Source organism: Trypanosoma conorhini (genome assembly GCF_003719485.1).
Source record: "Trypanosoma conorhini strain 025E chromosome Unknown Tco_14.4_contig_00048, whole genome shotgun sequence".
Classification (NCBI taxonomy): domain Eukaryota; phylum Euglenozoa; class Kinetoplastea; order Trypanosomatida; family Trypanosomatidae; genus Trypanosoma; species Trypanosoma conorhini.
The window spans coordinates 1-27,093 of NW_021704136.1; the positions used below are offsets into that span (position 1 = coordinate 1).

General features: G+C 62.3%; 8 protein-coding genes across 8 annotated transcripts, besides 38 other annotated features; 7 read left to right on the plus strand and 1 right to left on the minus strand.

The window, feature by feature from the left end:
- Window positions 1-429: 429 nt before the first annotated feature.
- Window positions 430-454: a microsatellite.
- Window positions 455-587: 133 nt separating this feature from the next.
- Window positions 588-619: a microsatellite.
- Tco025E_01457 (uncharacterized protein) lies at window positions 620-3,103 on the plus strand (the record flags this gene model as incomplete). The annotated part of the gene is made up of 1 exon (XM_029368395.1): window positions 620-3,103. The coding sequence occupies one exon, from the start codon at window positions 620-622 to the stop codon at window positions 3,101-3,103; it is 2,484 nt and encodes an 827-aa protein (XP_029231447.1).
- A 162-nt stretch (window positions 3,104-3,265) lies between these two features.
- Window positions 3,266-3,296: a sequence feature (G-rich).
- Window positions 3,297-3,380: 84 nt separating this feature from the next.
- Window positions 3,381-3,420: a microsatellite.
- A 71-nt stretch (window positions 3,421-3,491) lies between these two features.
- Window positions 3,492-3,560: a sequence feature (GA-rich).
- An 86-nt stretch (window positions 3,561-3,646) lies between these two features.
- Window positions 3,647-3,708: a microsatellite.
- A 109-nt stretch (window positions 3,709-3,817) lies between these two features.
- Window positions 3,818-3,872: a microsatellite.
- A 57-nt stretch (window positions 3,873-3,929) lies between these two features.
- Window positions 3,930-3,958: a microsatellite.
- Window positions 3,959-4,309: 351 nt separating this feature from the next.
- Window positions 4,310-4,702, plus strand: Tco025E_01458 (zinc-finger protein Lsd1; the record flags this gene model as incomplete). Its single annotated transcript, XM_029368396.1, has 1 exon — window positions 4,310-4,702. The coding sequence occupies one exon, from the start codon at window positions 4,310-4,312 to the stop codon at window positions 4,700-4,702; it is 393 nt and encodes a 130-aa protein (XP_029231448.1).
- Window positions 4,703-4,798: 96 nt separating this feature from the next.
- Window positions 4,799-4,839: a sequence feature (A-rich).
- Window positions 4,840-5,102: 263 nt separating this feature from the next.
- Window positions 5,103-5,144: a microsatellite.
- Window positions 5,145-5,183: 39 nt separating this feature from the next.
- Window positions 5,184-5,206: a microsatellite.
- A 75-nt stretch (window positions 5,207-5,281) lies between these two features.
- Window positions 5,282-5,369: a sequence feature (GA-rich).
- Window positions 5,370-5,631: 262 nt separating this feature from the next.
- Window positions 5,632-5,660: a microsatellite.
- A 238-nt stretch (window positions 5,661-5,898) lies between these two features.
- Window positions 5,899-9,108, plus strand: Tco025E_01459 (uncharacterized protein; the record flags this gene model as incomplete). Its single annotated transcript, XM_029368397.1, has 1 exon — window positions 5,899-9,108. The coding sequence occupies one exon, from the start codon at window positions 5,899-5,901 to the stop codon at window positions 9,106-9,108; it is 3,210 nt and encodes a 1,069-aa protein (XP_029231449.1).
- Window positions 9,109-9,457: 349 nt separating this feature from the next.
- Window positions 9,458-9,484: a microsatellite.
- Window positions 9,485-9,497: 13 nt separating this feature from the next.
- On the plus strand, window positions 9,498-10,412 carry Tco025E_01460 (uncharacterized protein; the record flags this gene model as incomplete). Its single annotated transcript, XM_029368398.1, has 1 exon — window positions 9,498-10,412. The coding sequence occupies one exon, from the start codon at window positions 9,498-9,500 to the stop codon at window positions 10,410-10,412; it is 915 nt and encodes a 304-aa protein (XP_029231450.1).
- Window positions 10,413-10,914: 502 nt separating this feature from the next.
- On the plus strand, window positions 10,915-12,231 carry Tco025E_01461 (uncharacterized protein; the record flags this gene model as incomplete). Its single annotated transcript, XM_029368399.1, has 1 exon — window positions 10,915-12,231. One exon carries the CDS (start codon window positions 10,915-10,917, stop codon window positions 12,229-12,231), a length of 1,317 nt encoding a protein of 438 aa, XP_029231451.1.
- A 118-nt stretch (window positions 12,232-12,349) lies between these two features.
- Window positions 12,350-12,405: a microsatellite.
- Window positions 12,406-12,496: 91 nt separating this feature from the next.
- Window positions 12,497-12,532: a microsatellite.
- Window positions 12,533-12,551: 19 nt separating this feature from the next.
- Window positions 12,552-12,644: a microsatellite.
- A 351-nt stretch (window positions 12,645-12,995) lies between these two features.
- Window positions 12,996-13,036: a microsatellite.
- Window positions 13,037-13,074: 38 nt separating this feature from the next.
- Window positions 13,075-13,094: a microsatellite.
- Window positions 13,095-13,126: 32 nt separating this feature from the next.
- Window positions 13,127-13,172: a microsatellite.
- A 254-nt stretch (window positions 13,173-13,426) lies between these two features.
- Window positions 13,427-13,534: a microsatellite.
- Window positions 13,535-13,644: 110 nt separating this feature from the next.
- Window positions 13,645-13,676: a microsatellite.
- A 305-nt stretch (window positions 13,677-13,981) lies between these two features.
- Window positions 13,982-14,029: a sequence feature (A-rich).
- Window positions 14,030-14,754: 725 nt separating this feature from the next.
- Window positions 14,755-14,786: a microsatellite.
- A 148-nt stretch (window positions 14,787-14,934) lies between these two features.
- Window positions 14,935-14,959: a microsatellite.
- A 57-nt stretch (window positions 14,960-15,016) lies between these two features.
- Window positions 15,017-15,063: a microsatellite.
- A 42-nt stretch (window positions 15,064-15,105) lies between these two features.
- Window positions 15,106-15,190: a microsatellite.
- Window positions 15,169-15,202: a microsatellite.
- Window positions 15,203-16,863: 1,661 nt separating this feature from the next.
- Window positions 16,864-16,912: a microsatellite.
- A 663-nt stretch (window positions 16,913-17,575) lies between these two features.
- Window positions 17,576-17,605: a microsatellite.
- Window positions 17,606-17,697: 92 nt separating this feature from the next.
- Window positions 17,698-19,761, plus strand: Tco025E_01462 (rac serine-threonine kinase; the record flags this gene model as incomplete). The annotated part of the gene is made up of 1 exon (XM_029368400.1): window positions 17,698-19,761. One exon carries the CDS (start codon window positions 17,698-17,700, stop codon window positions 19,759-19,761), a length of 2,064 nt encoding a protein of 687 aa, XP_029231452.1.
- A 693-nt stretch (window positions 19,762-20,454) lies between these two features.
- Window positions 20,455-20,465: a microsatellite.
- Window positions 20,466-20,492: a microsatellite.
- Window positions 20,493-20,881: 389 nt separating this feature from the next.
- On the minus strand, window positions 20,882-21,340 carry Tco025E_01463 (uncharacterized protein; the record flags this gene model as incomplete). Its single annotated transcript, XM_029368401.1, has 1 exon — window positions 20,882-21,340. The coding sequence occupies one exon, from the start codon at window positions 21,338-21,340 to the stop codon at window positions 20,882-20,884; it is 459 nt and encodes a 152-aa protein (XP_029231453.1).
- A 149-nt stretch (window positions 21,341-21,489) lies between these two features.
- On the plus strand, window positions 21,490-25,713 carry Tco025E_01464 (putative protein phosphatase 2C; the record flags this gene model as incomplete). Its single annotated transcript, XM_029368402.1, has 1 exon — window positions 21,490-25,713. The coding sequence occupies one exon, from the start codon at window positions 21,490-21,492 to the stop codon at window positions 25,711-25,713; it is 4,224 nt and encodes a 1,407-aa protein (XP_029231454.1).
- Window positions 25,714-25,808: 95 nt separating this feature from the next.
- Window positions 25,809-25,836: a microsatellite.
- Window positions 25,837-26,085: 249 nt separating this feature from the next.
- Window positions 26,086-26,140: a sequence feature (A-rich).
- A 64-nt stretch (window positions 26,141-26,204) lies between these two features.
- Window positions 26,205-26,235: a microsatellite.
- A 270-nt stretch (window positions 26,236-26,505) lies between these two features.
- Window positions 26,506-26,553: a microsatellite.
- A 114-nt stretch (window positions 26,554-26,667) lies between these two features.
- Window positions 26,668-26,692: a microsatellite.
- An 11-nt stretch (window positions 26,693-26,703) lies between these two features.
- Window positions 26,704-26,738: a microsatellite.
- Window positions 26,739-27,093: the final 355 nt, after the last annotated feature.

Genomic DNA, 27,093 nt, shown 5'->3' on the forward strand with positions numbered 1-27,093 from the left:
GCAGCAAAAAACAAAAACAAAAACTAAAAGAAGAAGCACAAAAAAATACACACAAAAAAAGGGGGGAGGAAAACAAAAAACAAAACAAAAAAAACAAGAAGAAGGAAATAAAAACACGCACCCACACACGCATAAATACCGCACACGAGTAGGCCGTGCGTGTGCTTGCGGAGGGGACGTGCAACTTGCGTTGCTCGCCTTTTTTTTCCCCCGCCGCGACCGGCTTCGCCCCGCCCGTCTTTCCAGCCGCCACATCACCGGCTTGCGTGAGACGCACACGCGGCGAGGGAGGCGGCAGAGCCCCCCGCGCCCTGCAGAGCGGATTCCCCTCACGCGAGGCACCCGGCAGCGCAGAAACGGCCGTGGGCGGCGGTGCTCGCGCAGGCCGACGCTACACGGGCGCAGAGACGTACGTAAAAGCAGTGCGCGCACACACACACACACGCACACATACGCGCGACTGCACAGCAGAAATAAAGAGGCGATCGACAAATAACGCGACAGGCGGCGTAAGAGATTACATATATATAATTTTATTCTAAAACAACAACAACAAGAGTTGAAATAAAACAGGCAACGAGCCTGCAGCGAGGCGAGGCGAGACGCGCGGGGAGGAGAGATGGGTGCGTTGCCGAGTAGGGAGACGCAGCGGCGGGGCCTGTACAGCCACCGCCATGGACGTAACCGGCGGAATGAGGTGGTGCTCATTCCCCTGACCGCCGAGTTCTTCCCGGACGAGCACTGCCCGCTCTTTGAGCGCCTCTTTCAGGCGCGGCACCACCGCACGGCGAAGTACTACTACCGGGCTGTCCGTCCCGCGAGCGCGGACTGGGAGTCGGACTACTACTGCCAGACAATCGCCCACGCCTACGGCCTGGACCTGCAGGACCCGGAGGGGCCAAACAAGGACGGCGCCTTTGAGAGCTCCTTCAGCGACAGTATCGAGGGCCTCTACCACCGCCTGGTGCGGGAGACAGAGTACTGCATGTGCGAGTCGGACGAGGAGGTGCGGCAGCGATACATGGATCAGCTGCGGCAGCAGCAGCGGCAGCGAAAGCCGCAGCAGCAGCGGATGGGACACACGCGGCAAGCTCCTGGCAGCATGCACGAGGAGTACTTTGGGGCGGGAGCAGGCGCCTACGTGGCCGGCTACAGGGATGCCGTAAATTACATGCAGGGGAAAGGGCAGCACACGCATCGCAACAGCCACGGCACCCATGTGACCTCGCCGGCCGCCTTTTACCTTCGCCCGGTGCCGTGCGCCATTGTCTCACGCTACGACGCCCAGCGGCCGCACACCGAGGAGGGGGTGGAGTTTCTCGGGTCCACGGTGAAGGTGCTCGGCATGTTCGGCCTCTTCCCCACAACCATCCCCGCCACCGTCAACGGGGAGAGCGTCGAGCAGCACCTGCTGAAGGCCACCATGTTTGTGGACAAGGACGTGGGCGATCAAATTCTCGGCAACGTCGTGATGCTGGCGGTGCACATGTACGTGCGCCAGTGCATGGAGGCGCGCTTCCGGGCCCCGTTTATCCCCATGGTGCCGTTCATCCTCCGCACGCCCATCTCCAACATTCCCATGCTGCAGTTTGTGCGAGAGATGCGGGTGCGACTCCAGTCGCTGCTCGACGCCGGCACCCCGCGAGCCGGCACGCGCGCGGACGGCGCTGGATCGCACGGCGGCGGCGTTGCCGGCGGCGGCAGCTGCAACTCGCTCTCTAGCGCCGACGGCGGGGAGTTGGGCGACGCGGCAGCGGGGAAGAACGACTCGGATGCGTTTCTCTTTGAGGAGGACATACCGAGTGGGACGTCGTCACGACAGCTCTTCACAGAAGCGGCGGAGACGAAGTGGCTGCGGAGCCACCCAAGCCAAAACACAAACGTGGATGGCCAGCTGCCGATCCTCATGATGTCTGGCGTGAGCGTGCAGACGACGCCCCTGAAGCATCCCTCCATGACGAACATGTCGCACGTGCGCACCCCGGCATGGGCGACCGACGCCGCCAACGAAAACCCGCTCCTCCCCCAGACGAACCCACCAAAGCCGCAGCAGCAGCAGCAGCAGCAGCAGGCGGCTGCTAGGTCGGCGCTGCTTCTCGCCTGCCGCCGGAATCGCTTTCGCATTTGGGTCGAGGATGGCCGGTTGTGTGTTTGGGCCAGTGCGGCGTACGCGCGTCGCGGGTGCCTCATCCTGGCGCAGCAGCTCACGCTGACGGTGGCCAGCAACGTCCTCCCCCTGCCGCGCTCGTGGAACTACCGTGGCCTCCTGCGCGGCGGCATGCCTGTGCCGGCGCCGGTGCAGCAAAACGATGTATTTATTGTGGGGCAGGACATGCCTTCCGTGGGGCTCTACCAGGGCGACGTGCTGCGCTGCAGCACCCCGCGCGAGATTGCCGACCGCCGACAGCAGCGGAGACCCTCCACTGTCGTGAGCCCCGTCGCGGCCGCCGCCCCACAGTTTGAGAAGTCGCAGCCGCCTCCCGCGTTTAACAACCCCCCGGGCGCCCTCTCCGCCGTCGGCTCACCCACCTCGCCCGGGCAGTCAGCCGCGCCGCCGAACTACACCAGCAACCACGCCAGCAACGTCCTCCTGCAGGATTACGGGGAAGCGCCGGCGGGGGCCTTTTGGGTGCACGTCGCCTACGAGCGTGAACCCGCGGTGGCGGCGCACAGCGACAGGCGGCGGCGCAGCAGCGCGTCGGAGGCGCAGCAGTACGACGCCGTCGCGTACCGGCAGACGAACGTGGAGGAGGTGCTCCTTTCCTGGATCAAGGGGATCTCCATCCAGACGCGCGACGCCCTCGAGACCGACGAGCACTGGGTGCGGGACCCCGTCCACGGTGCACCGGTGCGCGTGGACCGCTACGTCATTCGCCGCGTGGAGCACGACGGCGTCCGCCACTTCATTGGCGTCACCCCCCGCTTCATTGGGCACCAGCGACGCCTCGAGAAGGTGCTTGGGGAGCTGCGGGCGATGGAGGGGGAGGAGGCGGAGGAGGCGAGCGAGGGGGAGGAGGCGGGCAACCCGCACGACTGCGCGGCCGCGGCGCTCTCCACGTCGGGGACCACGCCGCCAAACACACAGGCGGACGTTAACATTTGATGAGGGCAGAAGCGTGAGCGTTAAAAAAGAAGTGTATTAAAAAGCCATTTGTTTTTGTTTTGTTTGTTTTGTTTTTTGTTTTTGATTGTTGTTGTTGTTTTTTTGTGTTGTTTGTTTTACGCTTGCCCGCGATGGCGAGTGGAGAGCGCGAGAGAACAGGAAAGCGGGGGCGGGAGAGGAAGCGGAAGGGGGAATACTGAAGGCAAAAGAAGCGGAGGGATAAACCGAAGAGAGGCAAAAAGAAGGATGTGTGTGAAGGCCCCCACGAGGAGCACTTACACGCAGACGGCACTCACACACACACACACACACACACAAGTAAATACTTATTCTAATCGTCCCCTTTCTTCTCTTCGTTTTAGTTTGTTTGCTTGTTTGATAAACGCCCGAAGGGGAACGAGAGCGAGACACAGCAAGAGAGAACGAGAGAGAGAGAGATGGAGAGAAAGAAGGAAAGGCACCGGAGGTTCCTGCCTCTCCATGTTTATTTGCACGGGTATGCCCGTGCATGCATTTGCCTGGGAACTTCACGTTTGTGTCTGCCTGTCTCTCTCTTCCTCTCTCCCTCTTTTTTTTTGTCTCTCGCTTTTTCTCTCGGTCTCTCTGCATGTGTCGCCAAGTGCTGCAGCGTTTGTGCGCCGTGTGTCTCCTACATCAACCGCATCGCCCCACTGCTGGGCCCAGTGCATCGCCGCAGCGCTGCTTGCCCGCAGATATGTATATACATATCTTTGCATGTATGTATTTATATGTATGGATGTATGTATGTGCTGCCGCGTGGCCCTCAATGCGCCCCCTTCTTTCTCTTTCTCTTTCTCTTTTCCTACTCTCCCTCTCCCTCTCCCTCTCCCTCTCTGACCGTCTCCCTCCGCCGCTCCTGCGGTGTGCGTGTCTCTGGAGCGCAGTCGCGAACGACGAGCAGCGGGGCGGGGGAAACGTCGGAAGCCCAGACAGAAAAGGCGCGGAGGCTTTTGCATCGCCGCCTCTATTTATATATTTGAGTCCTCTTTTTTTTTTGTGTTGTTGGAGCGGCGGCGGCGGAACACGCACCCGCAGCCACCACAGCCACCCGCGTAGCCGGCGCACAGGGCACGCGGTGGCAGGGAGAAGAGTCCGCCTCTTGCCGTCCTCGGCGCCGCGCCTTCGGGAGAGCGAGAGCGCAGGAAGGCGCGCCCCCGCGGCCCACACGCGCACGCACGCAGCAGTATGCCGCACCAGCCGCAGTCCACCGGGCAAATCGTCTGCCAGGGCTGCCAGGTGACGCTGGCGTACCCCATCGGCGCCCCCTCCGTCCGCTGCCCGATGTGCACCACCATCACCCCCGTGCAGCAGTTCAGCGTGACGTGCGTCTGCTGCCGCTGCATCCTCATCCTGCCGCAGAACACGAGCCTCGCCATGTGCCCCCGCTGCCGCACCGTCATGAGCATCCCCGCCTGCATTCGCGAGGGGCTCACCAGCCAGCAGCCGCCGAAGCAGTGCGTGTACATTGACCGCCCCGCCGTCGACGCGCAGGGGCACTCCGTAGCGCGCCTCTCCGTGGGCACCAAACTGGACGACGACCCCAACGCTCCGGAGGCCTTCCGGCGCCGCGGCGGCTGACGCGGCACCGCGCCTCACCGCCGGCCGAAGCGCGCGGGGAGCTGCCGATGTGAAGCGCCCGCAACCAACCGCCAAATACGAGGCAACGTCAGGAGCCAAAAATAAAACAACAACATCGAAATAAAACAAAACAAAAAAGGAACGACCGTCTTCTTCTTCCTCCTCTTTCCCTCGAGGAAGCCGTGGGAGTTGTGCCCGCGAAGGCGCATGCAATTGCCCCCCGTCCAGCAACCACGCGAGCAGGAAGGAGGACGCGCGGGGCGGCACGAGGCAGCTCGTGAGGCTTCAATGCGAAGGGAAATGGTGCACCGAGGCCGCGGAAGCGACAAGAACAGCAACAAAGCGGGCGGAGCTGCAGGCGGCAAAGTTGCAGGAGACCCCGCATGGGGGGGGGGGAGGGGTGCGTGCGTGCGTCTATGCTGCGTGTGTGTGTCTGTGTTTGCTTCGATGTGCCGCCGCGCGCCCTCCTTCCTGGACCCCCTTTTTATTATTATTATTATTCTTCTCTACACTCCCACGGCCGCTGCCGATGTGTGCGGGGATATGACGGCCGCCACCTGCTGCGGGTGAAGTCCCCCCAAAGAAAACGAGGTATGAAGAAGAGCAAGCACAAAGCAAAAAAGAAAAGAAACGAAAAGAAAAGAAACTTCAAGAAACAAAGTGAAAAAATGGGGGGAGCAAAAAGGAAACAACTTCAAATGTGCGTGATACGGAAAACAGTGGCCAGCAACTCCCACTGTGAATGGCTCGTACGACGACGGCCAAGACGGCTGCTGCCGCCGCCGCCACCACGCCTCTACGCTTGCGGTTGTGATTACAGTTCAACCCTTGCCAATTTCCTGTCTCTGTACGCTCCCTTCTCCCTCTTTCTATCCCTCTGAGTATGCGTGTACTTGTGTGTGGTTTACTTGCTTCCTTTCCTTGATATATCTCTCTCCCTCCCTCTGTTGTCTCTCTCGCGTGCCCTTCCCTCCACTTTGTGTTCTGCCTCCAACACTTCTCCCCACTGGTACTCTCGCCTGACGTCTGGAGCGGCAGGAGGCCCAGCGAGGGACCTCCTCACCCACACACATAGAAAAGTATAGTAATAATAATAATAGTTGTTAACAGGGACGCATCTCTCCCTGGCTGTGTGTATACGGCCACATAGATAACTCCATTACCGCAGCGTACGGGCAACAGCAGCAGCAGCGGCAATGAAAAAGGTGATGCCTGCATCCGTAGATTCTCCAACAATGACTTCGCGTCGCGGTGGTGGTGGGGGTGAAGGAGGCATCGGGGCGGGTGTGGGTGCGGCGGTCAGTGACTCAGTGCCTGCCCCGCGTGCCGCGCTCGGCGCCACGCCGCCGGACACCGCTCCTGCAGGCACGCCCCACGATGTGGGGGATTATCGGCGGGGCGCCTCACCCACCGGCGCCGGCGCACGGAGCCGGTCGGTCGTTCGTCGCATCTGCACAGAGGAGGAGGCGGCGCGGCGCAGCCGCATTTGTTTGCAGCAGTTAGAGTCCTGGAAAAACTTGCGCGTGCAGGCGTGGCGGGAGCGGGTCAAGCTGCTTCGACCCGAGGAGCGGCCGGCGTCGCTGCGGAGCCTCAGCGTTCCCACGCGCGACGGCCGGGAGCAGAGCAGCTGTCCGCCGTCACCCACCGACTCCCCGCCTGCCCCGGGCGCCGTCTGCGACCTCGCGCAGGGCCCGCCGCCGACGTCGGAGGCCCGCGGCCCGGGCGGCTCTCACCTGGAGAAGTTCTACGAGGGCGAGGTGGTGCGGGCGGCAACGCGCGGCGTGCGGCAGGAGGAGCTCGAGCGTCAAGCGCAGGCGGCCGCGGAGCGGCGGAGGGCCGAAGAGGCGCAGAAGCGGCACGAGCGCGAGGCGGAGGCGCGGCGGCGGATGGAGGAGGCGGAGGCGCTGCGGCAGCAGGAGCGCGAGGCCCAGCGGCAGCTGCGGGCGGAGGCGCTGCGGCGGGCGGAGGCGGAGGAGCACGCGCGTCTCGCCGCGGGTCGCGCGCGGGAGGCGGCGGAGGAGCTGCAGCGTCTGCAGCGGGCCTACGACGGGGTGAGGGCCGCCAACACGGACGCCGTGGAGGGGCTGCAACTGCGTGAACAGCAGGTGGAGGTGCTCTCGGCGGACGTGCAGCGTCTGACGGACGCCAACGCGGCGCTGCAGCGGCGACACAGCTCAGAGCGTCAGCGGCAGCAGCAGCGCATAGAGGAGCTGGAGCAGGAGGTTGCAGCCGTCCGGCAAGCCGAAACGGCGGCGTCCAGCTGGCTGCAGGAGCTGCAGCGCGAGTTGGCGGAGGTGCGGCGGTCCAACGAGGAAAAGGAGAGGGCGTTGCGAGAGGCGAATGCATTGCTGCAGCAGTTGCAGCGCACGACGGGCGAGAGCGAGCGGCAGCTGCAGGCGGCCGCACGCGCGGCAGAGGAGGACTGCCGCCGCGCGGATGCACTGGCGGTGCAGCGGCGGGAGGCACAGGAGGCGGCGGAGGCGCTTCGTGAAGAGCTGCGGCGCTGCCGCGACGAGGCGGCACAGTCGCGGATGGATCAAGGGGCGCGCTTCGAGGCGCTCGTCGCCGCGAACGAGTCCGCCGCCGCCGCGTCTCTGCGGCAGTTGCAGGAGGACCTTGCCACGCTGCGCCGCAGCCACGACGCGTTGCTGCAGGAGCGGGCGACAGAACGGGCCGCGGTGGAGGCGGCGTCGGAGGCGCAGCGGCAGGAGATACGGCGGCTGCACGTGGACCTCGACGAAGTGCGGAGAAGCCGTGAGGCGGACGCCGCAGAGCTGGCGGAGCGCAGACGAGATCTGCAGGCGGAGGTGCTGCGCAACGGTGAGGCGGAGCGGCTGCTGCGCAAGGCGGAGGCCGCGATCACGACGATGGCTGCGCGGCTGGCGGAGCAGCAGCAGGAGCGAGCCGAGGAGAACGTGCGTTGCGAGCGACTCGAGGCCGCGCTGCGTGAAACAACGCACCAGCTGCAGCGGGCCAACACGGCCGTGGGCGAACAGCCGCTGGCGCGGGGCAGTTGGCTGCAGCCCGAGGCGGCGCAACAACCCCGCCGGGACTTCTCCGCAGGGCGCGTCGACGCGTCGCCGGACGCGCGGCTGCGGGCGCTGGCGGCGGCGGTGGAGTCTGCGGTGGAGGCGATGCTCTCCGCCAGGGACCACGCCCTTCGGAGGCGGCGGCGAGCCGAGGAAGAGCCAGAGCAGCGCCTGAGCTCCGCCTCGCCGCTTGCGGACAAAGACTCCAGCGCGGGAAACCGCCTTCTCGCCGCGAAGTGCGTCGTGAAGCTGATGGAGGCCGTGACGCTGTTGGAAGATGTCCTGCGGGCGGCGGAGTCGGCCCCCGCGCGAGCCGCCAGCGCCGCGGGGAGTCACGCGAACGACAACGAACCCGCAACGCGCCTGCAGAGGCAGCAACAGACGCTGCGTCTGCTGCTACAAGAGATGCAGGAGGCGGCCGTGCCGGGACGCCGGCGTGTGGCCGCTGCGGACGTCCTTCTCTACGACCCTCTCGTTGAGCCACTGGCGGAGGCCGTGGAGGAGCGGCTGGGCGCGTTGCTGACGCCCCTGCAGCGCGGGGAGTCGCCCTGCGCGAGGCATCTCTTTGGCACCGCTGCCGTTGACGCAGTGCTGGTGAAGGACGATAACGTCACTGCCGCCGCATCGCCGCCGCCGCGGCCGCCACAGCCACTAGTTGACGCACACACTGAAGCAGCGGCAGCGGCGGCAGCAGCTGACATGAATGCCACGCGCCGACTCTGCACGAATGGAAGCGGCGGTGGGGCAACCCCGCGGCATACATTTGGTTTCCTGGGCGGGCGCCTGCAGGTGTCAAATAACGGCACACGACTGCAGCGCCTGCTGCTGCCGGGTGTGGTGGACAACATGACGAGCTCCGCGCTGGGCGCCCTGGACCACCGCAGCTTCCTCGCCGCGCAGCCCCCCGGCGTCCCGCCGTGCTTTGAGTACACCATACGGGCGGGGATGTACTGCGATGGCCTGCTGATGGGCTTTGCCGACCGCTACCTGCAGCTGGAGGGGTTTGGCTCGGCGCGCAACTCATTGCGGCACGAGAACTGCTACTACCTGCACCTGGGCCGCGGCACGTTGTTTTGCCCGGCGCAGGGAATAGTGGACATGCCGTACCCTGCGTTTCAGCGCGCCGCCCCCGTGACCGTTGCGGAAGGGCTGCCAGGCAGCAGGGGCGGCGGTGACGCTGGCGCCCCTGCCGCGTCCGCCGCTGCCGTGCGCGTCGGCGAGGAGGTCAGCTGCTCCCTTGACACCGTGACGCAGACGATACGCTTTCGACGGGACGGCGTCGACTGCGGCGTCGCCTTTGCGCGTGTCAGCCTCACGCGGGCGCTCTTCCCTGCGTTCGAGGTGAACTCGCGGGGCTGCACGATGGAGTTTGTGTGAGGGGACGACAGGGCCGAGTGGGTGTGGGCGGGTGGGTGGCAGTGCGCCGCCCGGCGCCTCTCTTCGTTGCGCCCTCTCGACGACTCTTTTCCCCCCTCTTCCCACCCCCACCCCCACTGCGTGCAAACACGCGGCGCGACACGCATGCGTGTATGTGTGCTTGTGGGTATGGCTTTGCTTTCTCTTTCACGCTGTTTCGCCCGCGTTTCTGCTTGCCATGCGCTCCGTCTCTACGTGTCTTCCGGCACGCCCCGCAAAAGGCGGCAGGGCGGCAAGCTCAGGCGGAGCAGCTGACAAATACACCGGCGGACAGACAGGGAGAGAAAGGGAGCGCAGTGCATACATTGTGACACACACACATACACACACACACACATTTGCTTCTGTGCATGCGTGCTTCGGCGATGCTGGGGGCATTGGACCACACCGCCACGGATGCCTTGCAGAGCTTCCACGATGCACTACAGCGGGCGCAGCAGGCACTCCAGCAGGAGGAGTTGCGCCTCGCCCAACTCACACAGACAGTGCGCCAGCAGCAGGAGAGTAACGGCGCCAGACGCGATGCGATCCGCAGCCAACAGCAGCAGCGCCTGGAGGCACTACGGCGGGAGATCATGCGGGTCCGCTCTCACGTGGAGCGGCAGAAGGAGGAAGCGGAGGCGCAGCAGCAGCACGTTGAGGCGGTTCGGCGGCCGCGGCAGGAGACAGAGGCCGAGAGCCGTGCCCAGAAGAAGTCTCTGGAGCAGCTGCAGCGGCAGTACCTCGCCAACTCCGTGGCTGTGCACGCCGAGCTGCTGCAGTGGTGGCAGCCGCAGAACAGTCTGACCTCGCTGGAGGCGCAGGCGGCCCGCAAGGCGGAGGAGGTGGCGGCTCTGCAGGGCGCCGTGCAGGCGCTGCAGCAGCAGTTGCACGAGTACACAGGGGAGCAGCACGCACCGAGGACAGAGACGTCGCTGCAGGGGCATGTGCAGGGCGCAAGGGACGAGGCGGCGGCGGTGGCGCCTGGCACAGCCTGCGGCGACGACGCCGTGAGCTCGTCGGCGTGCCTGGAGCAGCAACTTCTGCAGCAGCGGGAGGCGCGGGAGGCGTTTACGCGCCACTCCACCGACGCCCTGACGCTGCGGCGCGGGGAGGTGGAGCGGCTGAAGACACGCCTCAAACAACTCTGCGCCGACGTAGAGGCGGCGGACGCGGCGCAGCAGGTGGCGCAGCAGGAGTTTCACTCCGCCCTGAACCAGCAGAGCGAGGCGCGGCTGCGTTGCGGCGGCTGCGGGAAGGAGATCGTCGACTCCTTCGTGTCATGAACGACTGTGGGAGGACCACAAGGCAGAGAGCGTTTATTCTGCACCTGCGTGCGTGCATCGGCGGGCGTGTGGGCCCCCGGTCCAACAGAAGAAACGAATTTATTTATTTCATTGGGATCACTATTTTTTTTCTTCTTTTTCTTGGGCGGCGTGGAGGGCAAATGCGGGGGCCGAAAAGGGGGGCGGGTTGGCCCACGGCACACGTGGCGGACGCGGGGCGCAGGCGCCAGGAACTCCGCACATGCGGCCTCGACTTCCCCCTCACCACTTTCTTTTTGTCTTTTTGTCTTTTTGTCTTTTCTGCGTGTGTGTCTGTTGGCGCCGCGCCAGTGATTTCACTTATCTGCGCCGGCACACGCACCCCACAGACCCCACGGCAGGAGACAGCGAACACAACGTAAAGCGAAGGAAGGAAAGAAAGCAGGAGGCAAAACAAGCAGATATATAAATATATATACTTCTGCTTTCGCGCCCAGCGCCTTGAGAACTCCACGCGGCGGCCATGTTTCTTCAACCCGGCTCGTGGGCGACAACGTGCGACCTCGGCGGCCCCCAGTTTATCGCGTTTGGCCTGTCGAACCAGCGGCTCGTCCCCGCGCCGATGGGGTACCCGCCCGCGGAGGCGCAGCAGCAGCAGCAGCAGCAGCACGTCTACCCCCCCACCCCGCCCTCCTTCGCGCAGAGTTGCAACGGCGCGGGCCACCGCGGCGAGCAGGGCGGCGGGCGCGGCTCCTGGCGGCAGAGCGGCAGCAACCTGGGCAGCTGCGAGACCTCGCCCGGCCAGGTGTCGGGCAGCGGCTGGGGGCTCAGCATGCAGTCGCCCACAAGCTCCCCTGCTTCCTCAATGGGGACGCCGCCCGTCTACTTCGTCCTGCAGCCCTCCCCGGCGCAGAGCCCGCAGCTGGCAGCACCGTCCGCCAACATCATGGCGCTGCCGCCACACGCACCTCCCGCCGCGCCGCATGGCCCATCGCAGGAGAACGGCACCAGGTACGAGCTTGGCGAGTGGTACGAGGGGGTGGTGAAGCGCTACAACCCCATGCGCGGCTTTGGGTTTCTCACGGCCACGCACCACCTCAAGGTCATCTCTCCCCCGCCCCTGCCCGCGCAGCAGCAGACATCCATCACAGCCAGAACGAACACGCCGCCCTCGCCAACGGCGGCCATTGCGGCGGCGGCAGGTGCCACGCAGCCGAAGAAGTTGGATGCGAGGAATGACGCCCACATGGAGCTGCAGGCGCATGTCGTGCGCACGCCAGTGACGATTGGGGACATTTTTCTGCACCAGTCCTACATCCAAATGCAGGGCTTCCGTGCGCTCTCCATCGGGGACAAGGTTGTCTTTCGCGTTGGTGTTCTTCAGGGGAAGAAGGCCCATCAAGCCGTCTCCGTGCAGCGTGTGCCCAACACTGAGAACAGGGAGGCAGTGACGGCTCCAGCCCCCCGCGTTGATGCTGCGCCGCTAACGGCCACAGAGGAGAAGTCTGCCACCCAGCAGCCAGCCGAGCCCTCGGCTCACACCCGCAAGTCTCTGGAGCAGCTGCTGCAACACGTGGCGATGAAGCAGGAGGAGGGTCTTGAGGGGGAGCCGGGGGACGAGTTGACCATGTCCGCGTTTTCCCTGGACCCGGAGGCAGCGAGGGAGGAGTGCGGGGAGGGGTGTAGCCTGCCCACGCCCATGTTCTGTCGCAACTTTCCCTCCATTGGGTGCACCAACGCCGTGGATGAGCAGGAGTCTGCGCCCTACACCAGTGAGCCGATCGCATTCGCAGAGAATGACGAGGTGTGGGAATTTCTTGCCAACTTTGGTGTTAGCTAGGCGCACTTAGACGCAGAAAGAAAATCAAAAAAAAAACAAGGCAAGAAGAAACAAGAACGGGGTGGCGGCAGGAGTTATCTTTCGCTATCCTTTGTGTTATCTCTACACATTTTGGCTTTATATATACATACATATGTATACATATATCTGTATATAAATATATATATATATTTACCTGGATCTACGCAGAGGCAGGGACATGCACACGCGCCCGGCTTCCCCCATATTTCTCTGTCTCTCCCTCACCCATTATTTTCGCCCCCGTTTTTTGTTTTAGTTTTTTGTTTTAGTTTTCTGTTTTCGGGTTTTATGACCTCCCTTGTGCGGGTGTGTGTGTGTGTGTGCATGCAAGCGACTTGACGTGCATGCGTGCCTCTGTGTGTGTCTGCTGGGGGCGTGTGTGTGTGTGTGTGGGGGGGGGGACGATGTGTGATGCACGCAGACATTTAAGCCGGTCCTTACTGTTATTATGGTTACTACCCACGGTTCAATTCCCCGGCAGTTTACGACGCATTTTTTTTTCTTTTTATGCTTTCCTCGTTTGCGTGCCCCGCCCTCACATTTCCCCCCATTTTCCCATGCGTTGACTGGCACCTGGTGGCATTTGTGGGAATAAAATTATACGCGGCAGGGCGGCGGGAGCGCGCCGAGGGGGAGACGCGGGGCGGCACACACGGGCAGAAGTAATAATGTAATGTCTCTGTAGGCTGCCGTGCCGCCCTCGCCTCCCCCACCCCCTGGCGGGAGGGGGGCGGAAGAGGGGGAGCAAAAGAAGCAACACCAGCAAAAAGCAGCAGCAACCGCACGGCGTGCAGGCAAAGAAAGGGGGACTAAACGCTTTAACTCCTCCTCCTCCTCCTCCTTTCACACGTTTCTCCCTATTCCTCTCCCAGCGTTTTGTTTTTGTTTTTGTTTTTAGTTTTTCGTCTCTTGTCTTGGTTGCTGCTGCCTGCCATTTGCGTCGCCTTCCGGGGGCGCGACAAAAAAGTCATTCCGAGCGGGAGAGGAGCGGGAGGGGGAACTAAAGTAAATAAATAACGCGTACCTCAGCGTAGGTCAAAGGGAACGAGCCGGCGTCTCTCCCTTCCCTTCCCATGCGGCAACGCTCATGCCCCCCCTACACACACGCTGTGAGGGAAAGGAAGGAGGAGCGAGCCACGTGTAGGCGCATGGACGCAGCCAGCAAAGTATGCACATGTAAATAAAATAAAATAAAATGTATGTATGTAAATATATATATATATATATATGCCTACATCCATTTCTTTATATATATCGTTATATACATTTGTATAAATATATAACCCTCCCTCCCTCTCCCTCTCCCTCTATATATATATGTCTATATATATGTCTACATCTATCCCTCTTTCTTTACTTTGTGCGCTTTTTTTCTTGTTTTGGTTTTGGTTGCTCCCTCCCCTCCCCTCCCCCTCACTCCCTCCTATTGTCTGGCCGCAAGCCCACGTATGCACGCATACATTTATATAAATGCACTAACAACGCCCCAGTTGCTCTTTTTTTTGTTTTGTTACGTCTTTGGCTTCCTTTTTTTTTTCTGCGTGTTTTGTGTGTTTTGTCTGCCATTTGACGTGCGCCCCCGCGTCTCCGTCGCCAACGCCCGGCCCGGCGGTGCGGTGGGGCACGCGCTGCGCTGCGCTGCGCTGCACGAGTGGCGGGCGCTGGGCGCCGCCAGCAGCCGGCGCGGGCCGCAGACGGGAACGAGACCACAAAAACGTGGGAGGGGGAGAAAAACAAAAAGCAAAACAACAACAAACACGGGAGAGAAAAAGAAAAAACACACGCACGCGACGGTGAAGGAACGGGGGAGGAAGCAAAGACAACACACACAAACAAAAAAGAAAAAGAACGGGGCGGGAACAAACAAAAAAGAAAAAAAAGAATGTATTGAGGCGAACACATTCAGCGTGAAGGAGGCTGCGAGAGCGAAGCAGACCGCCATTGCGCATGTACAACACCTCCTCTCCCTTTACCCCCCTGCCTTATCTTTATATATATACATGTGTGTGTGTGAGAGAGAGAGAGAGGCGCGCGCAGTGGGGCACTGTGAATGGAGCCGGGGCGCCGCAGTGCCGCATCGGCTACGCTTCTTCCCTAAAGCGGAGGAGGCGTCAACGACATGTGCCCGATGCCCCCCCTCCCCTCCCCAACAGAGAAGCGTATTTGTAATGTGTACGTGTATGCGCGTGTGAAGAAGAATACTTCTGAAGTTTCTGTGGGTTGCCCCCCACCTCCCACCCCCACCCCCACTCCCTTCCCTCCTTCTCGCGGTGCCTCTTTCCCGCGCGCGCGCTCTCTCTCGTGTGTGCGTTTTAATTTGCGGTGGCCGCGACTTGCCGCCGTCGTTGCGGTTGTGGCGTGCCACTGAATTTTTTTTTTCCTTCTTCTTCAAGTCGCTGACTGCACGGACGCCCCCTCCCCCCAACACACGGAGGAAGAGAGAGAGAGAGAAAAAAGGGCGGGGTGTGAGTGGAGGGGAGCGAGCCGAGATTGAAATGTGGCAAGCAAAAACAAAAACAAAAAAACAACAGAAAGACATGTGCGGTGTAGAGGGTAAATTTACAGCTTCTTTTTTTCTTCTTAACAAAATTCTTCTTACGCCTTTGCCTTCTTGAAAAGGGAGGAAAGTAGCCTTTTTATACGTGTGTTTCTTACCTTTTGTCTACTCTCCTCAACCGCGCCCACGCACACACACACACACACACACGCTTAGGCTCCCAGCCTGCACAGGCGCGGCTGCGGACCACATCTTACGTGCCAACCCTGTGTGCATCTGCGTCTCTCTGTGTTTGTGTGTGTGTGTGGTGGGTGACTGCGTACACGCCAGTGGCACACAGAGGCGATGTGTAAAGTTATACATACACATACACATGTATATATACAAATACACATATTCATATACATATACCGACATACATGTATATATATATATATATATGTATGTGTGTGTAAACAAGCGTGGATGACTGCGAGTGCCCAGCTACGAAAACATATATAACTGTTCTACACTATATATATATATATGTTTGCATACAATGCAAGAGAGAGAGAGAGAGTGCGCGATGGGGCGATATGAGAGGGTTGATAAGAGGGGATGAGTGAGGCCTGTTACATCACAGGAGACCCGTTTCACCTCCCTTATCTTACTTTCATACCAGTTCACAGTTTTTTTTTGTGTTATTGGTGTTGTTTTCTTCGGCGTGCCTTTTTTATCAGCGACCCTTTTCGCCGTTTTTTCTTTTCTGTTCGTTGTTGTTTGACTTTCTCCTTGGCTTATGTGATTTGTGTCTCTGCCCTGGCTTGTTTTTCCTTTCGGGAGGGGAGGCGTTGGGCGGAGGATGTGCCCGCGTGCCTCCCCCCCCTGGCAACACACGTCTCACGTGCGGGCGGCTCAGCGAGAGGCGCATGCGGAAACAACAGCAACACCAACGTCAAAGGACGCCACGGCGTGTGCTGCGCGGCGTGGTGGTGCCGTCAGAGGCAGGGAGGCAGCGATGGGGATGAGGCATACTTGTGGGAGCTTCGCCGCCTCCCTCCTTTTCGCTGGCTTACGTGTCTGCATTGGTTAAGCTGGCCGTGGTGCACTTCTCTCCCCCTTCGATGTGGGCGCCCTTTTTTTTTTTTAAATTTCCTCCTTTGGGGATTGTCTTTCATTTTTGCTGAGAGTTCAGCACTCATCGCCGTGTGTGGGCGCATGCTCCATCGTCGTCTTCGTCTTCTGCTGCGGCCGCGCGCCGCCGCTCCTCGATGGGCCAAACGCACCACACACGCCCGCCACTCCCCTGCCCTCTCCTTTCTCTTTCCCTTATGCATGTGTGGGTGGAAGTACCATTTTACTTCGATTTTTTTTTGTTTTTGTCTTGATTCCCCCTCTCTCCTTCAACCCCCCCCTCGCAGTGTGGCGGCACACACAGACAGACACGCACGGAGAGGCACGGCCTTACAGACATCCACGTTCTTGCTGTGCTGTGCCGCCCCGTGCCAGTATGTACAGTACCCGGCACCGCTGCCACCGACCATGTAAACGACAGGCAGTGTGGGTGAAGGCGGGGGACATTCATGCGACCCTCCCTTCGTATTCCACGCCCATTTCTTCTTTGTGTGTTTTTTTTGTTGATGTATTTGCTTTAAAAAAAAATAATTCGTTTTGGCCCTTCACCTCCTCGGAGCACGCGTATATTTATGCGCACATGTAGATACGTGCTGGGGGTGGTGGCCTACTCGCCGTCGTTGTTATACCTCGCGCGCGCACTCTCTCGCTTTGCCTGCGCGTGGCCGGCCGGCCGGGCGGGTGGGTTTGCCGCGTCGGTTGCGTGCCGCGGGCGAGGGGTGCGTGTGGCGAAAACGGACGCCCCCGCATCTGCGCGTGCGTGCGTGAGTGGGAGGCCCCTCTCCGTTGGGCCCTTGCGAGGCAACGGGGCGGGGCGGGGCGGGGGAGGGAAAAAAAACACACACCCACACGCGCAGTTATATGCTGCTCGCCACTCGAGTCCTTCTTGTCTTTTCCGTGTTTTTCTTTTTGTCTTCTTTTCGTCTGATCGGTTCTTTTGACATCTCTTTTTTTTTCGTGTCGTCTTTTTTGGGTTCTTCTCACGTGACTTGTTTTCTGCTCGGGGCCGCGCTGCGGCGGCGGCGGCGGCGGGGGGTGGGCGTGTCGGCGTGCCTTCTTCCCCCTCCCCTCCCCGCCCCCCCGCGGGCGGCACGGCGCGGACGAAAGAAAAAAGAGGGAAAATAAAGACGAGGAATGCGTGACGCCTGCCTGCCTGCCGGCTTCTCGTGTGCCACCGCAGCGGCGCGGCACTCACACACACGCGCGCGCGCACAGAAGCGCACAGGCCGGCAGGCTGAGCGGCCAACTCTCCCGGCCGGGGCGTGGTTGACCTGCGCCTTCGCTCTTCGCCTCATTTCTTTTTGTTTTTGTTTTTTCGACACGATGGGTGTGACGGTTTTTTCTTTTCTTCTTTTTTTTGGTCTCTGGGTTTGACCTCGCTGTCGCGGACGCTCGCACGCGTTCAACTTCGCGGCGGCCGCCGTGGCGCCGACACACGCCCCCCCCTGCCGGGGCCGCTTCACGTGCGCATGCGTCTTTGTTTTTTTTTTTCCCCCGCCTCCCCCTCTTCTCTCGTGCGGGCCGCAGGTGGTCCCTCATCGTTTTGCCGGCGTCTCGCCAGCGCGGCGGGAAGGAAGAAAAAAAAATAAAGGAGTTTTGAGGGTCATACGCGGCGGCGTGTGTGTGTGTGCGTCTAACGCATTTTGCCTGCGCGCGCGCTCTCTCTCCTTGCGGGCGTCGTGGCATCTTCGCGCCGCCCCGCGGCCACGTGGGGCAGCAGCCGCCGCAGCAGGAGCGGAGCAGACAATCAAACAAAACAATTAAAGCAGACGAAGTAGGCAGCGGCGGCGCGTGGGTAACTGCCCCGTGGGATCCGCGCACACTCGCACACGCACATGCACCCGGCGAGTGGCGTGAAGGGGAGTAGCTCCAACGGCGGCTCCCCGACGACGGCGGCGGCGGCAGCAGAGGCCGCAGAAAAGAACGGCGAGGTGCTGCGGCGGGTGTTTCCGCCAAAGTGCCTCAAGTGCGGCGCGACGTTCCCCGCCCCGCGGAGGAACCTGCCGCCCAAGCGCTGGGACTGCCCCACGAAGGGCTGCGGTGGGAAGCTGTGGCAGCCGGACGATGCATCGCAGGCCTGCGACGTGTGCGGGGCGGCGGTGGCGCGCTTCACCCGGCACCACTGCCGTCGCTGCGGCTACCTGACCTGCGCAAAGTGCCTGACGTTCAGGACGATCTTCGCCGGGTGGTCGCTGACGGAGAAGCAGCGCGTCTGCCACCGCTGCGCGGTGCCGGTGGTGCCGGTGGCCATGTCGGGCTGGCTGCTGAAGTTGGGCCAGCGCTCCGCCTTCTTCGGGGAGAAGCTGCACATGCGGTACTTCGAGCTGCGCGGGACGGTGCTGCTCTACGGCAAGGCCAGCGGCGGAGAGGCGGCGGCTGCGGCGGGGTTGACGTCCAAGCCCCTCGCCAGCGACGCCCAGCGGGGCCAACGACCAGCGAGTGACAGCAGCGGAAGCAGCGGCGCCGCCCGCGGCCACGAGAGCGGCAATGGGAGCCCCAACAACAATAACGGCAGCGGCTGCGGTGCCCAGCCGCCCATGTCGGCACTCACGGGGCAGATTGACATCGTCGGGGCGAAGGTGATGGACGTGGCAATTCACCCGAACGCCTTCTGCGTCGTCGGCCCACAACTGCCGCGCGGCTACGTGCTTTCCGCCCCCAGTCAGGCAGCGAAGGCGCAGTGGGTGGAGGCCATCAGGGAGCAGGTGCGGCAGGCGCACCAGCGGCGCGGGGACGAGGATTTTGAGGATGACTTGGACTCGACGGAGCAGGTGCTGTACGCCGGCGCCGGCGCGGACAAAAACGTGAATGTCTCCATGCGGGACTTTGAGCTGCTGACGGTGATTGGGCTGGGCAGCTTCGGGCGCGTGATGCGGGTGCGGCACAAGGCAACGGGCAAGATTTACGCGATGAAGATCCTCGACAAGCAGCAGGTGGTGCAGCACAAGCTGGTGTCCCACACGAATGCCGAGAAACTGATCCTCAGCGAGATCTCGCACCCGTTTGTGGTGAGGCTCTACTACGCCTTCCAGACGAAGCGGCACCTCATCCTCGTCCTCGAGTTCCTCTGCGGCGGGGAGCTGTTTTTCCACCTGCAGCGCAACAAGCGCTTCGGGGAGGCGCGGGCCCGCTTCTACACGGCGGAGATCGGCATGGCGGTGGACTACATCCACAGCAAGAGCGTCCTCTACCGTGACCTGAAGCCGGAGAACCTCGTGCTGGACCGCGAGGGGCACGTGGTGCTGACGGACTTTGGTCTCGCGAAGCGCGAGATCGCCGACGACGCCCGCACCCACACCTTCTGCGGCACCCCGGAGTACATGGCGCCCGAGCTCGTGCGGAAGTCCGGCCACACCACCGCCGTGGACTGGTGGAGCCTCGGCGCCTTCCTCTACGAAATGGTGAACGGTCTGCCGCCCTTCTACTCCACCAACGTGGCGACGATGTACGAGATGATCCTGCACAAGCCGCTCGTGTGCCCCGCGGGGTTCTCGCCGGAGCTCAAGTCGCTGCTTGGCCGCCTGCTGGAAAAGGACCCTCTGAAGCGCATGACGAGCGGGGCTGAGTTTCGCGCCCACCCGTTTTTTAAGGGGCTTGACTTTGACAAACTGCTGCGTCGCGAGATACGGCCGGAGTTTGTGCCGGACGTCAGCCGCAGCGACCTCCGCTACTTCGACAAGCGCTTCTTGCAGGAGAGCACGAAGATCGCCCAGCTGGACCAGCCGTGCGACCCGAGCGACCCGGTGAGCCGCGCCTTTGCGGGGTACGACTTCAACGTCCACTCGCCCGTGGCGGCGGCCCCGGCGCAGCAGACCGCGGCGGAGGAGAGGCGTGACGACGGCGACGACAACCTTCAGGGCGGCGCCGGCGGGGGCGCGGGCACCACACACACGCCGTGAGGCGCGGGACACGGCAGGAGCGGCGCGTAGCAGGCACACCCGTCGCACCACGACGCATGCGGGCGCTGGTGGGGCGCTGTGCGTGTGCAAGAGGGCACCGAGTTCTTCCCACGTCCACGCCCACACATGCAGAAAGCAATCACGGGTCTTTTGCGGCAAATCCAAGGCGAGGACAAAGCGACAAGAAAAAGGAAACATGCATGCATGCATGCCACCCCCTGGAGCGTTGCTTCTTGGCTTTTTGTCACTCGCAAAAACATTCTTTTTCTTTTCTTTTTCTTTTCTGCTCCCTCGATGCGGCTTCCCCCCCCGTCCTTGGAGGCTGTGTGCATGCGCGCCGCATTGAATTGTCAACGGGATGGGCTCACCCATGCGCTTCAAGGCATGACACTCGTCACCAACTGTGGCGGGTGTTTTTTTCTTTTTCTTCCGTATTTTTTATTATTATATTGCGTGTGAGAATCTGCTGCTTGCCCCTGTCACGAAAAACCCTTCCCAGCCCTTTCCCGTGCTTTTCTGCCTGTGTGCCGGGATGCACGTGTCACCAGCTTTTGTTTCTTGTGCCCCATCCGCATTTGCTGCCGCCCGCCTGCTCTCTCCTGTTGCCTGCGGAAAGCGCGTAGGAAGCCCATCTGTCGGCATTTGGCGTGAGGCGGGCGAAAGCCGGTCGTCGCAAGCCCATTCGGCCCCGCTCCCAGCCCGCCCACCCATTCACACACACACACACACACCGACTAGGGAGTGACAGCACACAAGCCTTCCTCCTCTCCGTTAGGTGGCCCGCAGGGGGAGTGGCGGGGCGTGGGGGGAGGAGACGAACACCTCTTGTGTGTGTGTCTTTTAAAAGGAAAAAAAAAATATTTTATTGCATTGCTTACTTTGCGCTTCTTGTGTTTCTTCTCTTCACTCCCCTCCGTCGGCGGTTCCTCGAGTCCCCCCTCCCATTCGACGCGACCGGGGGATTGAGCCGGGGGGAGACGGCGGCAAGGCGGAGGTGCGTCTGTCAGCGACTGGCGGCGCAGGCACACCGCCTCTCGAGTCCCGCCTGGAGGCCCTGCGAGGCCGTTCAAACATCGGCGGAGGCGCCCGGAAGCACGTAGTGCCTTCCCGCACGCCCCACTTATTTGCCGCGGGCCTCGCTGCAGATGTCGGCGGGGAGTGTTTCCTTCCGCGGCAGCAGCGACAGCAGCGACGGGGATGCACCGATGCCCCGCCTGCACTCGTCGCACTCCTTCAGCCAGTTGCATGCGCAGCACGGGGGCACCGCAGCCTCGTCGGAGACGGCGGGCGTCGCCGTGCCGCACGACCCCCATGGCTGGGCCGCCGGCTCCTCGACCCCCGGGGGGCTCCCGCAGGTGGGGATGGGGTTTCTGCTGCCGGAGGTGCCCTCGTCGCGGTCGTCGCGGCAAAACAGTGCGGTGTTTTTGGCGTCCTCGAAGGAGGATGTCGTGCTGCCGCGGACGCCGCTGACACCGTTGTCGACTCTCTCCCTCCAGCCCTCAACACGGCCGTCGTCAACGGCGACGGAGCTGCAGTCCCAGAAACTGGGGGCGAGCTCCTTCAAGGAACGGCAGCGCATGACGGAGCAAAAGCGTCAATTCTCGAAGAGGGAAAGTATTTGCGAGTCCGGCGCTGCACAACCCTACGGCGCCGCTGTGTTCTCCCGGGCTGCGTGCGCGGGCCCCGCGCGGGACCGTGAGCTTTGCCACAGCCGGCGGTACGGAGGGAATGGACGGTGGCGCCGCGCTCCCCGGCAGCGGCCAATTCTCCCAGCAGAAGAAGGGGGAGGTGGGAGACGGGAGGGCGGGCAGCCCCGCCGCAAGAACTTGCACACCCACGTTGCCGAGATTTTTGTCTCCGCCCTCCCCACCGCGCTGCCCACAGGAGCAGCAGGACAAGTGCATCGGCAGGCGGCAGTATTCCCCGGCGCGTTCCGTGAAGACGCCGGTGGAGGCGCTATCCTTCAAGGATCGTCAGCTCTGGAGGATTACGCGGACCCCGTTTCACAGTGGCGGGTCCCCGGCGACGCTACGGCCGTTTGCGGGCAACGTTCCCGGCTGCTTCTCACCGAGGCAGCTGAGCAGCCCGCCCCTGGCGAGGCCTGTAGAAGCACTAGACCGCCTCGAGACGCGGCAGCCGCCACGACACTTCGACGCCGGGGGACCGGACACGGCTCCCCCCGCAAGACCCGTTGATAACGCCTGGAGGCTGTCAGCCTCACTCGGCTCCGCGGAATCCCCGCGGCGGGGAGAAGCGTCGGCCGTCGCTGGTCAGAACCCTCCCCCCGCCGCGGTCAGCATGGCGCAGCACGTCCGCACGGACTCCTCCCGCAGCAAGAGTTCCCTCGACTGCACCTTGACCCCCCGCCGTGTCAAAATGCGGCAAATGCAGAGTAAACGAAGCAGCACCTCCAACTCACGGGCCAGTTCTTGCGGTGCGCGGCGCCCTCTCACCCCGCCGAGTGCATCGCGGCTTCTTGCGGGCAGGCCAGGTTTCTCGCCGGGGGCTGTTGCCTGCGCAGGGGTGAGCAGCGGCGTCGCAAGACCTTCCTCGTTGGCTGCCACTGTGCCTCCTCCGGAGAGTGGGGACGGCAGCCAGGCTGGGTCGTCATTCCGGGCCAGCTGCACCGCAACGAACCTCCCGCTAACGCAAGTGATGCGGGGTCACGCGACCTCAGGCTCGCCAGCGTCCACGCCAGACTGCACAGTCCATCCATCCCGCGAGTATTCGTCCGACCAGGAGAAGACGGAGGGGGCGCTATCAGGCACTCGGACACCTGAGAACGTGTACTCGGCAGCGACGGTGGGCGTCTCGGGCGGGCTGGAGCACCGCGACCACGAGAAGATGCTGAAGCGTCCGAAGTCGTTTCTCTCCTCCCCGACCCGGCCGTTGTTGGGTGGGAGTTGCCCAAACTCCGGCAAGGCGGCTCTCGACGGCTTTCTGCGGACGGTGCAAAGCGTGGATGAGCGCTCCAGCTCGTCAGCATCGGCCTCATCCACGGGGACGCCCGAGGTGTCTAGCGGTCGCCAACAACCACTCGAGACAGCCTCCACCCGTGCCGCAACGCGGGAAAATAAACGCCAAAGCAGCTTTTCCAGCCTTTACTTCTCGATGACGAAGCGGCACCGAATGCAGCGACTCATGCATATCGCCAGCCAACCGGCCCACATGGCGTCGGAGGAGGCTACAAACCGTGAGGTACGGGGCGAGGGTAGTACCGCCGATGAGTGCCCCAACGCGGACGACGAGGAAACGTCAGAGGCGTTTGGCACAGTTGGGATTTTGGAAACGGAGGAGCATGTATTTATTCCACGGTATGAGGTGCTTCCGGAGGGGCAGACGCCGATGGAGCTGATGTTAAATAGTATTCGATTAACGGGTGCGTGTGGGCACGGCGACTCCGTTAGCTGTAGGGACAAGGAGGAGGGGCGAGGTAGTCTAGATGGGCGTGGCGGTGGACAAGACGTACTCGGCGAGCCACATGATGGCGACGATGAGGTCTTCACATTTGGCGGCATCTCCCCCGAGTACGCGACAAGCCCCACGGAGGAGGACCCATTGGTGGACTGCAAGGTGGCTGCCAGGCTCTGCTTCGACGCCGAAAACGGTGTCATGCTGATATCCCCAAAGGAGGAGGTGGGGAAGTATATTAGCCAAACCGCCCGCGTGGGCGCCAGCGATGGGGCGGACGAGGATGAACAGTCGGGTTGCACGTGCAGTATGCAGTTTATCACAAAAGATATTCGCGGGGGGGACTACAGCAGATACCATGCCCACGCTCTGTACCACCACTGCGTCTACTGCAATCGACGCCCCGCGGCCTTCCTCTGTCTCCATTGCCTGCGCTCCACCTGCCCCTCACACGTCACGCAGCACTACAAGGAGTGTGAGGCGGAATGCACACTGTTCCTCAATTTGCTCGATATCATGACAAGCTTTGACCGCATTTTCTGGTGTGAGAAGTGCCGCTGTTTCACGTGGAAGTACACCGAGGCGTATGACGCGCTGGTGGATCAGTTGGCCGTCACGCGCGGAACTTACCTGGAGGAGGCGGTCCGCGATATATCGTGTGTCGGCTACGAGGTTTGTCTGAGGCGGCCGCACCACTGCAGGCGGCACTCGAGTTTGCACATGTCCCCGCCGCGAGATCCGTTGTGCTGCAGCCTGAACGCCAGTCCCAAGCTGCAGGCGACGACGGTGCTTTCAGTCGCGGTGTCGCCTGTGCAAGTGCCGCTGTCGGTCGCTGTCTCGCCTATGCACCAGCCGCTGGACGCCGCGCACGAGCGCCCGCTCAGTGCCGTCTCGCTTGCCCGGGGCCTCGAGCGGGCCAGCCCGATCTTTGCTGTGACTGGTAGCCTTGGCTGCGGTTCGCCCGTGGCACGCCGCCTGCGGCGCGAGTCTGGCAACCCGCTGGTGCAGGACGACGTGCTGCGCGTGGGGGAGGCGGTGTTCAAGCTGGTTGCGCTCGGCGCGAAGGTGCAGGGCTGGCGCACCACCCAAGAAGACGCGGAGGCCGCGTTTGTGATTGACATCCCCGCACTCTCCCCCGACTCGCCGTTGCAGGCCTATGCGGCGGGGGCCGCGGCGCCAGCACGAGACGCCGAGGAGGAGGAGGAGGAGGAGGAGGACGCGGCACCCGAGACAATCCCAATGGCGATATTTTGCGTCTTCGACGGCCACGGCGGGGACGCCGTGGCGAAGCTTGCCGCCAGCAACTTTGAGTCGCATCTGCGCAAGGCGGTGGCGTCCGCGCGGCACGACGACGTGCAGGCGCGTTCGCTGCTCTTTCAGCTGGACTTTGAGTCCTCGTCGCCCCTGTTCTCTCCCGGCGAGGGCTCGCCGGTTGCCACGCGGGGGAGCGACTGCAGCCCACAGGCGGGCCACTCGGAGGAGGAGCGTAACACCGGCGTCAGCAAGGACGACGTCGTGCGGGATGTCACCTTCACGAGCGAGGCACTGCGACGGCACCTCGAGGCGACCAACGCGGGTCGAGTGTCACCGCCGCTTGTGCCGTTGCCGCAGTCTGCCGCGGCCGCGGCAGTGCAGCGGTTGCCTGATAGTCGGGCGCCTGTGGCCCCCGCACCAGACGTGGGTGGGCTGGGGGGGAGCAGCGCGGATAAGCTTTCGCCCCTTTCCGGCTTGCGGCTTTGCGGCGCCTGCCCCCCGGTTGTCTCGCGGCAGGAGATGGAGATGCTGCGGGCGTACTTTGCCGGCATCATGGAGGACGCCCTGCTCTCGCTGGACGACGGCCTGCGGCAGAGCCCGGAGGGGGCGCGCGGGGACTACCAAACCACCGGCTGCACCGCGTGCGTCGTTGGCATCACCGCGAACTTCATTCTCTGCGCAAACGTCGGCGACAGCGGGGCGGCCGTGTACACCGACCACACCATCCGCCGCATCAGCGTCACGCACCGCATCACCGACCCGGTGGAGGCGGCCCGCATCACGGCAGCCGGCTACTCCATCTCGGGCGAGCGCATCGAGGGACTCCTGGCCGTCACGCGGGCACTGGGCGACTACGACTTCAAGCAGTGCGGCGGCAAAGGGCCGAAGGAGCAGGCGGTGATTGCGGTGCCGGATGTCACCATCATGCCGGTGCCGTTCTTGGGGGACAACGCGCGGTTGGGGGTCGTGGCCGCCTGCGACGGTGTGTGGGACACCGCCACGCTGCACCAGGTGCACCACGCGATCGTCAACACACCCAACGACTTGGATGTGGCGGGGTCCGCGATGGACGCCGTCATACACGCCAGAGAGATGGCGATGGCGCTGCCGCACAAGGAGCCCACGGCGCGCGACGGCGCAAACGCCGGAGAGACGGCCTTGCTGGATGCCCAACTGCTCACCTCCGCCGCAGGCGTCTTTGCGCAGTGCGTGGCCCCCTGCGACAACGACGAGGGGATCGGCCTGGACAACTGCAGCCTGTTTCTGATTGAGCGCCGCTGGCGCTGAGGGGCCGCCCACGCCGCAATCGCCAGGGGGCGGGGGGCGCGTCTACACGTGCGGTGAAAGCCACCATTTGCCCTCTTTTTCCCCCCGCCTCGCCTCACGCACGCACGCATGCACGCCACACACAAATACCGGGCTTGTTGGGCGGAGACTGCGGCGACTCATGTGTGAAGCCCCTACTCCTCTCGCGGGTATTTGGCGTCCCACGCTCCCTTTTGCTTCGCGTGCAGGCAACGCAACCACGAGGTACGCCCTGCGGGCGTAGACACCGCCTGAGACGGCTTGGGCTGCACGTCTCACTTTTCGCACGCCGACGAGAAGAGGCCCGATCAACGGAGAAAACGAAAGGGAGGGGTGGAGGGTGAGGGAGATAGTAAACCAAAGGGAAAAACGAAAAGCGAAAAGGAAAACAAAAAAGAAAAAAAAGAAAGGGCCAGTTCATCCATGGCCTTTGGCGGTAGGAATTGGGCTTCCTCACACACAAAGGCACACACATATCTATCTATATATCTATATATATGTATACTCCCTAATACTGAGGTGTTACCAACTTGCATGCTTACATCGTTCGTGTGTGTTTTTATTATTAATATTTTCTGGGAATTTTCGTGCCGCCGACGCCCAAACATCTCTTTTTGAGGGGGGCGCAGGCGGTGATGGCTGGAGTGCGAGCGGGTGGGGATAACAAAACAGAAGCTGCGGAAGAAGAGGACGAGGTGGGATTTGCGCCCTCTCTGGGAGCGTTTTCTCCGTGCACGGGGCGGTGTTAACTTCAACACGGCACCTTGTCCACACCTCTCTCTCTCTCTCCCCCCCCCCTCTCTCTTTCTAGCTCGCACTCTCCAATGCATGCAACGACAGATTTCTTCTCCACAGCTACACCCCTCCCTTCTTCGCTCAATTGTTTTTATTTTGCTCTTTGGCCTAGTCCCACTTATTCCCAGTTTATCGGTGACGCTGTCTGTCTGTCTGTCTGTCTTCTTTTCCCTCTCACTCACTCTCACTCTCACTCTCACTCTCACTCTCACCCTCTGCGTGTGTGTGCGCCTCCGCGAGGTTGCCGCAGGACACTCCCTGCGGGGGCATGCGGGGTGGCGCGTCTGTTGACTGCGCCTTCCCTCCTCTCTGCTTCTCTCCACTTGTTTTTTTTGTTTGTTTGATTTGCTTTCGCTTGACAGACGACTGTTTATGTGCATGCTGTGCCCTTGATGTATTTTTGCTTGCCATGCGCCGGCAGTCGCTGCGGGCGCCGCCACCTTCGCGTGGCGGCTGCCTTGCGGTGTGAAGGGTGACCCGCCCGGAAGGCGCCGCTGCAGCCCAGCGCCCGCCTGAGTGTTGGACGCGGTGGTGCTGCATTGGCAGTCTCTCCAGGCAGAGGACGAC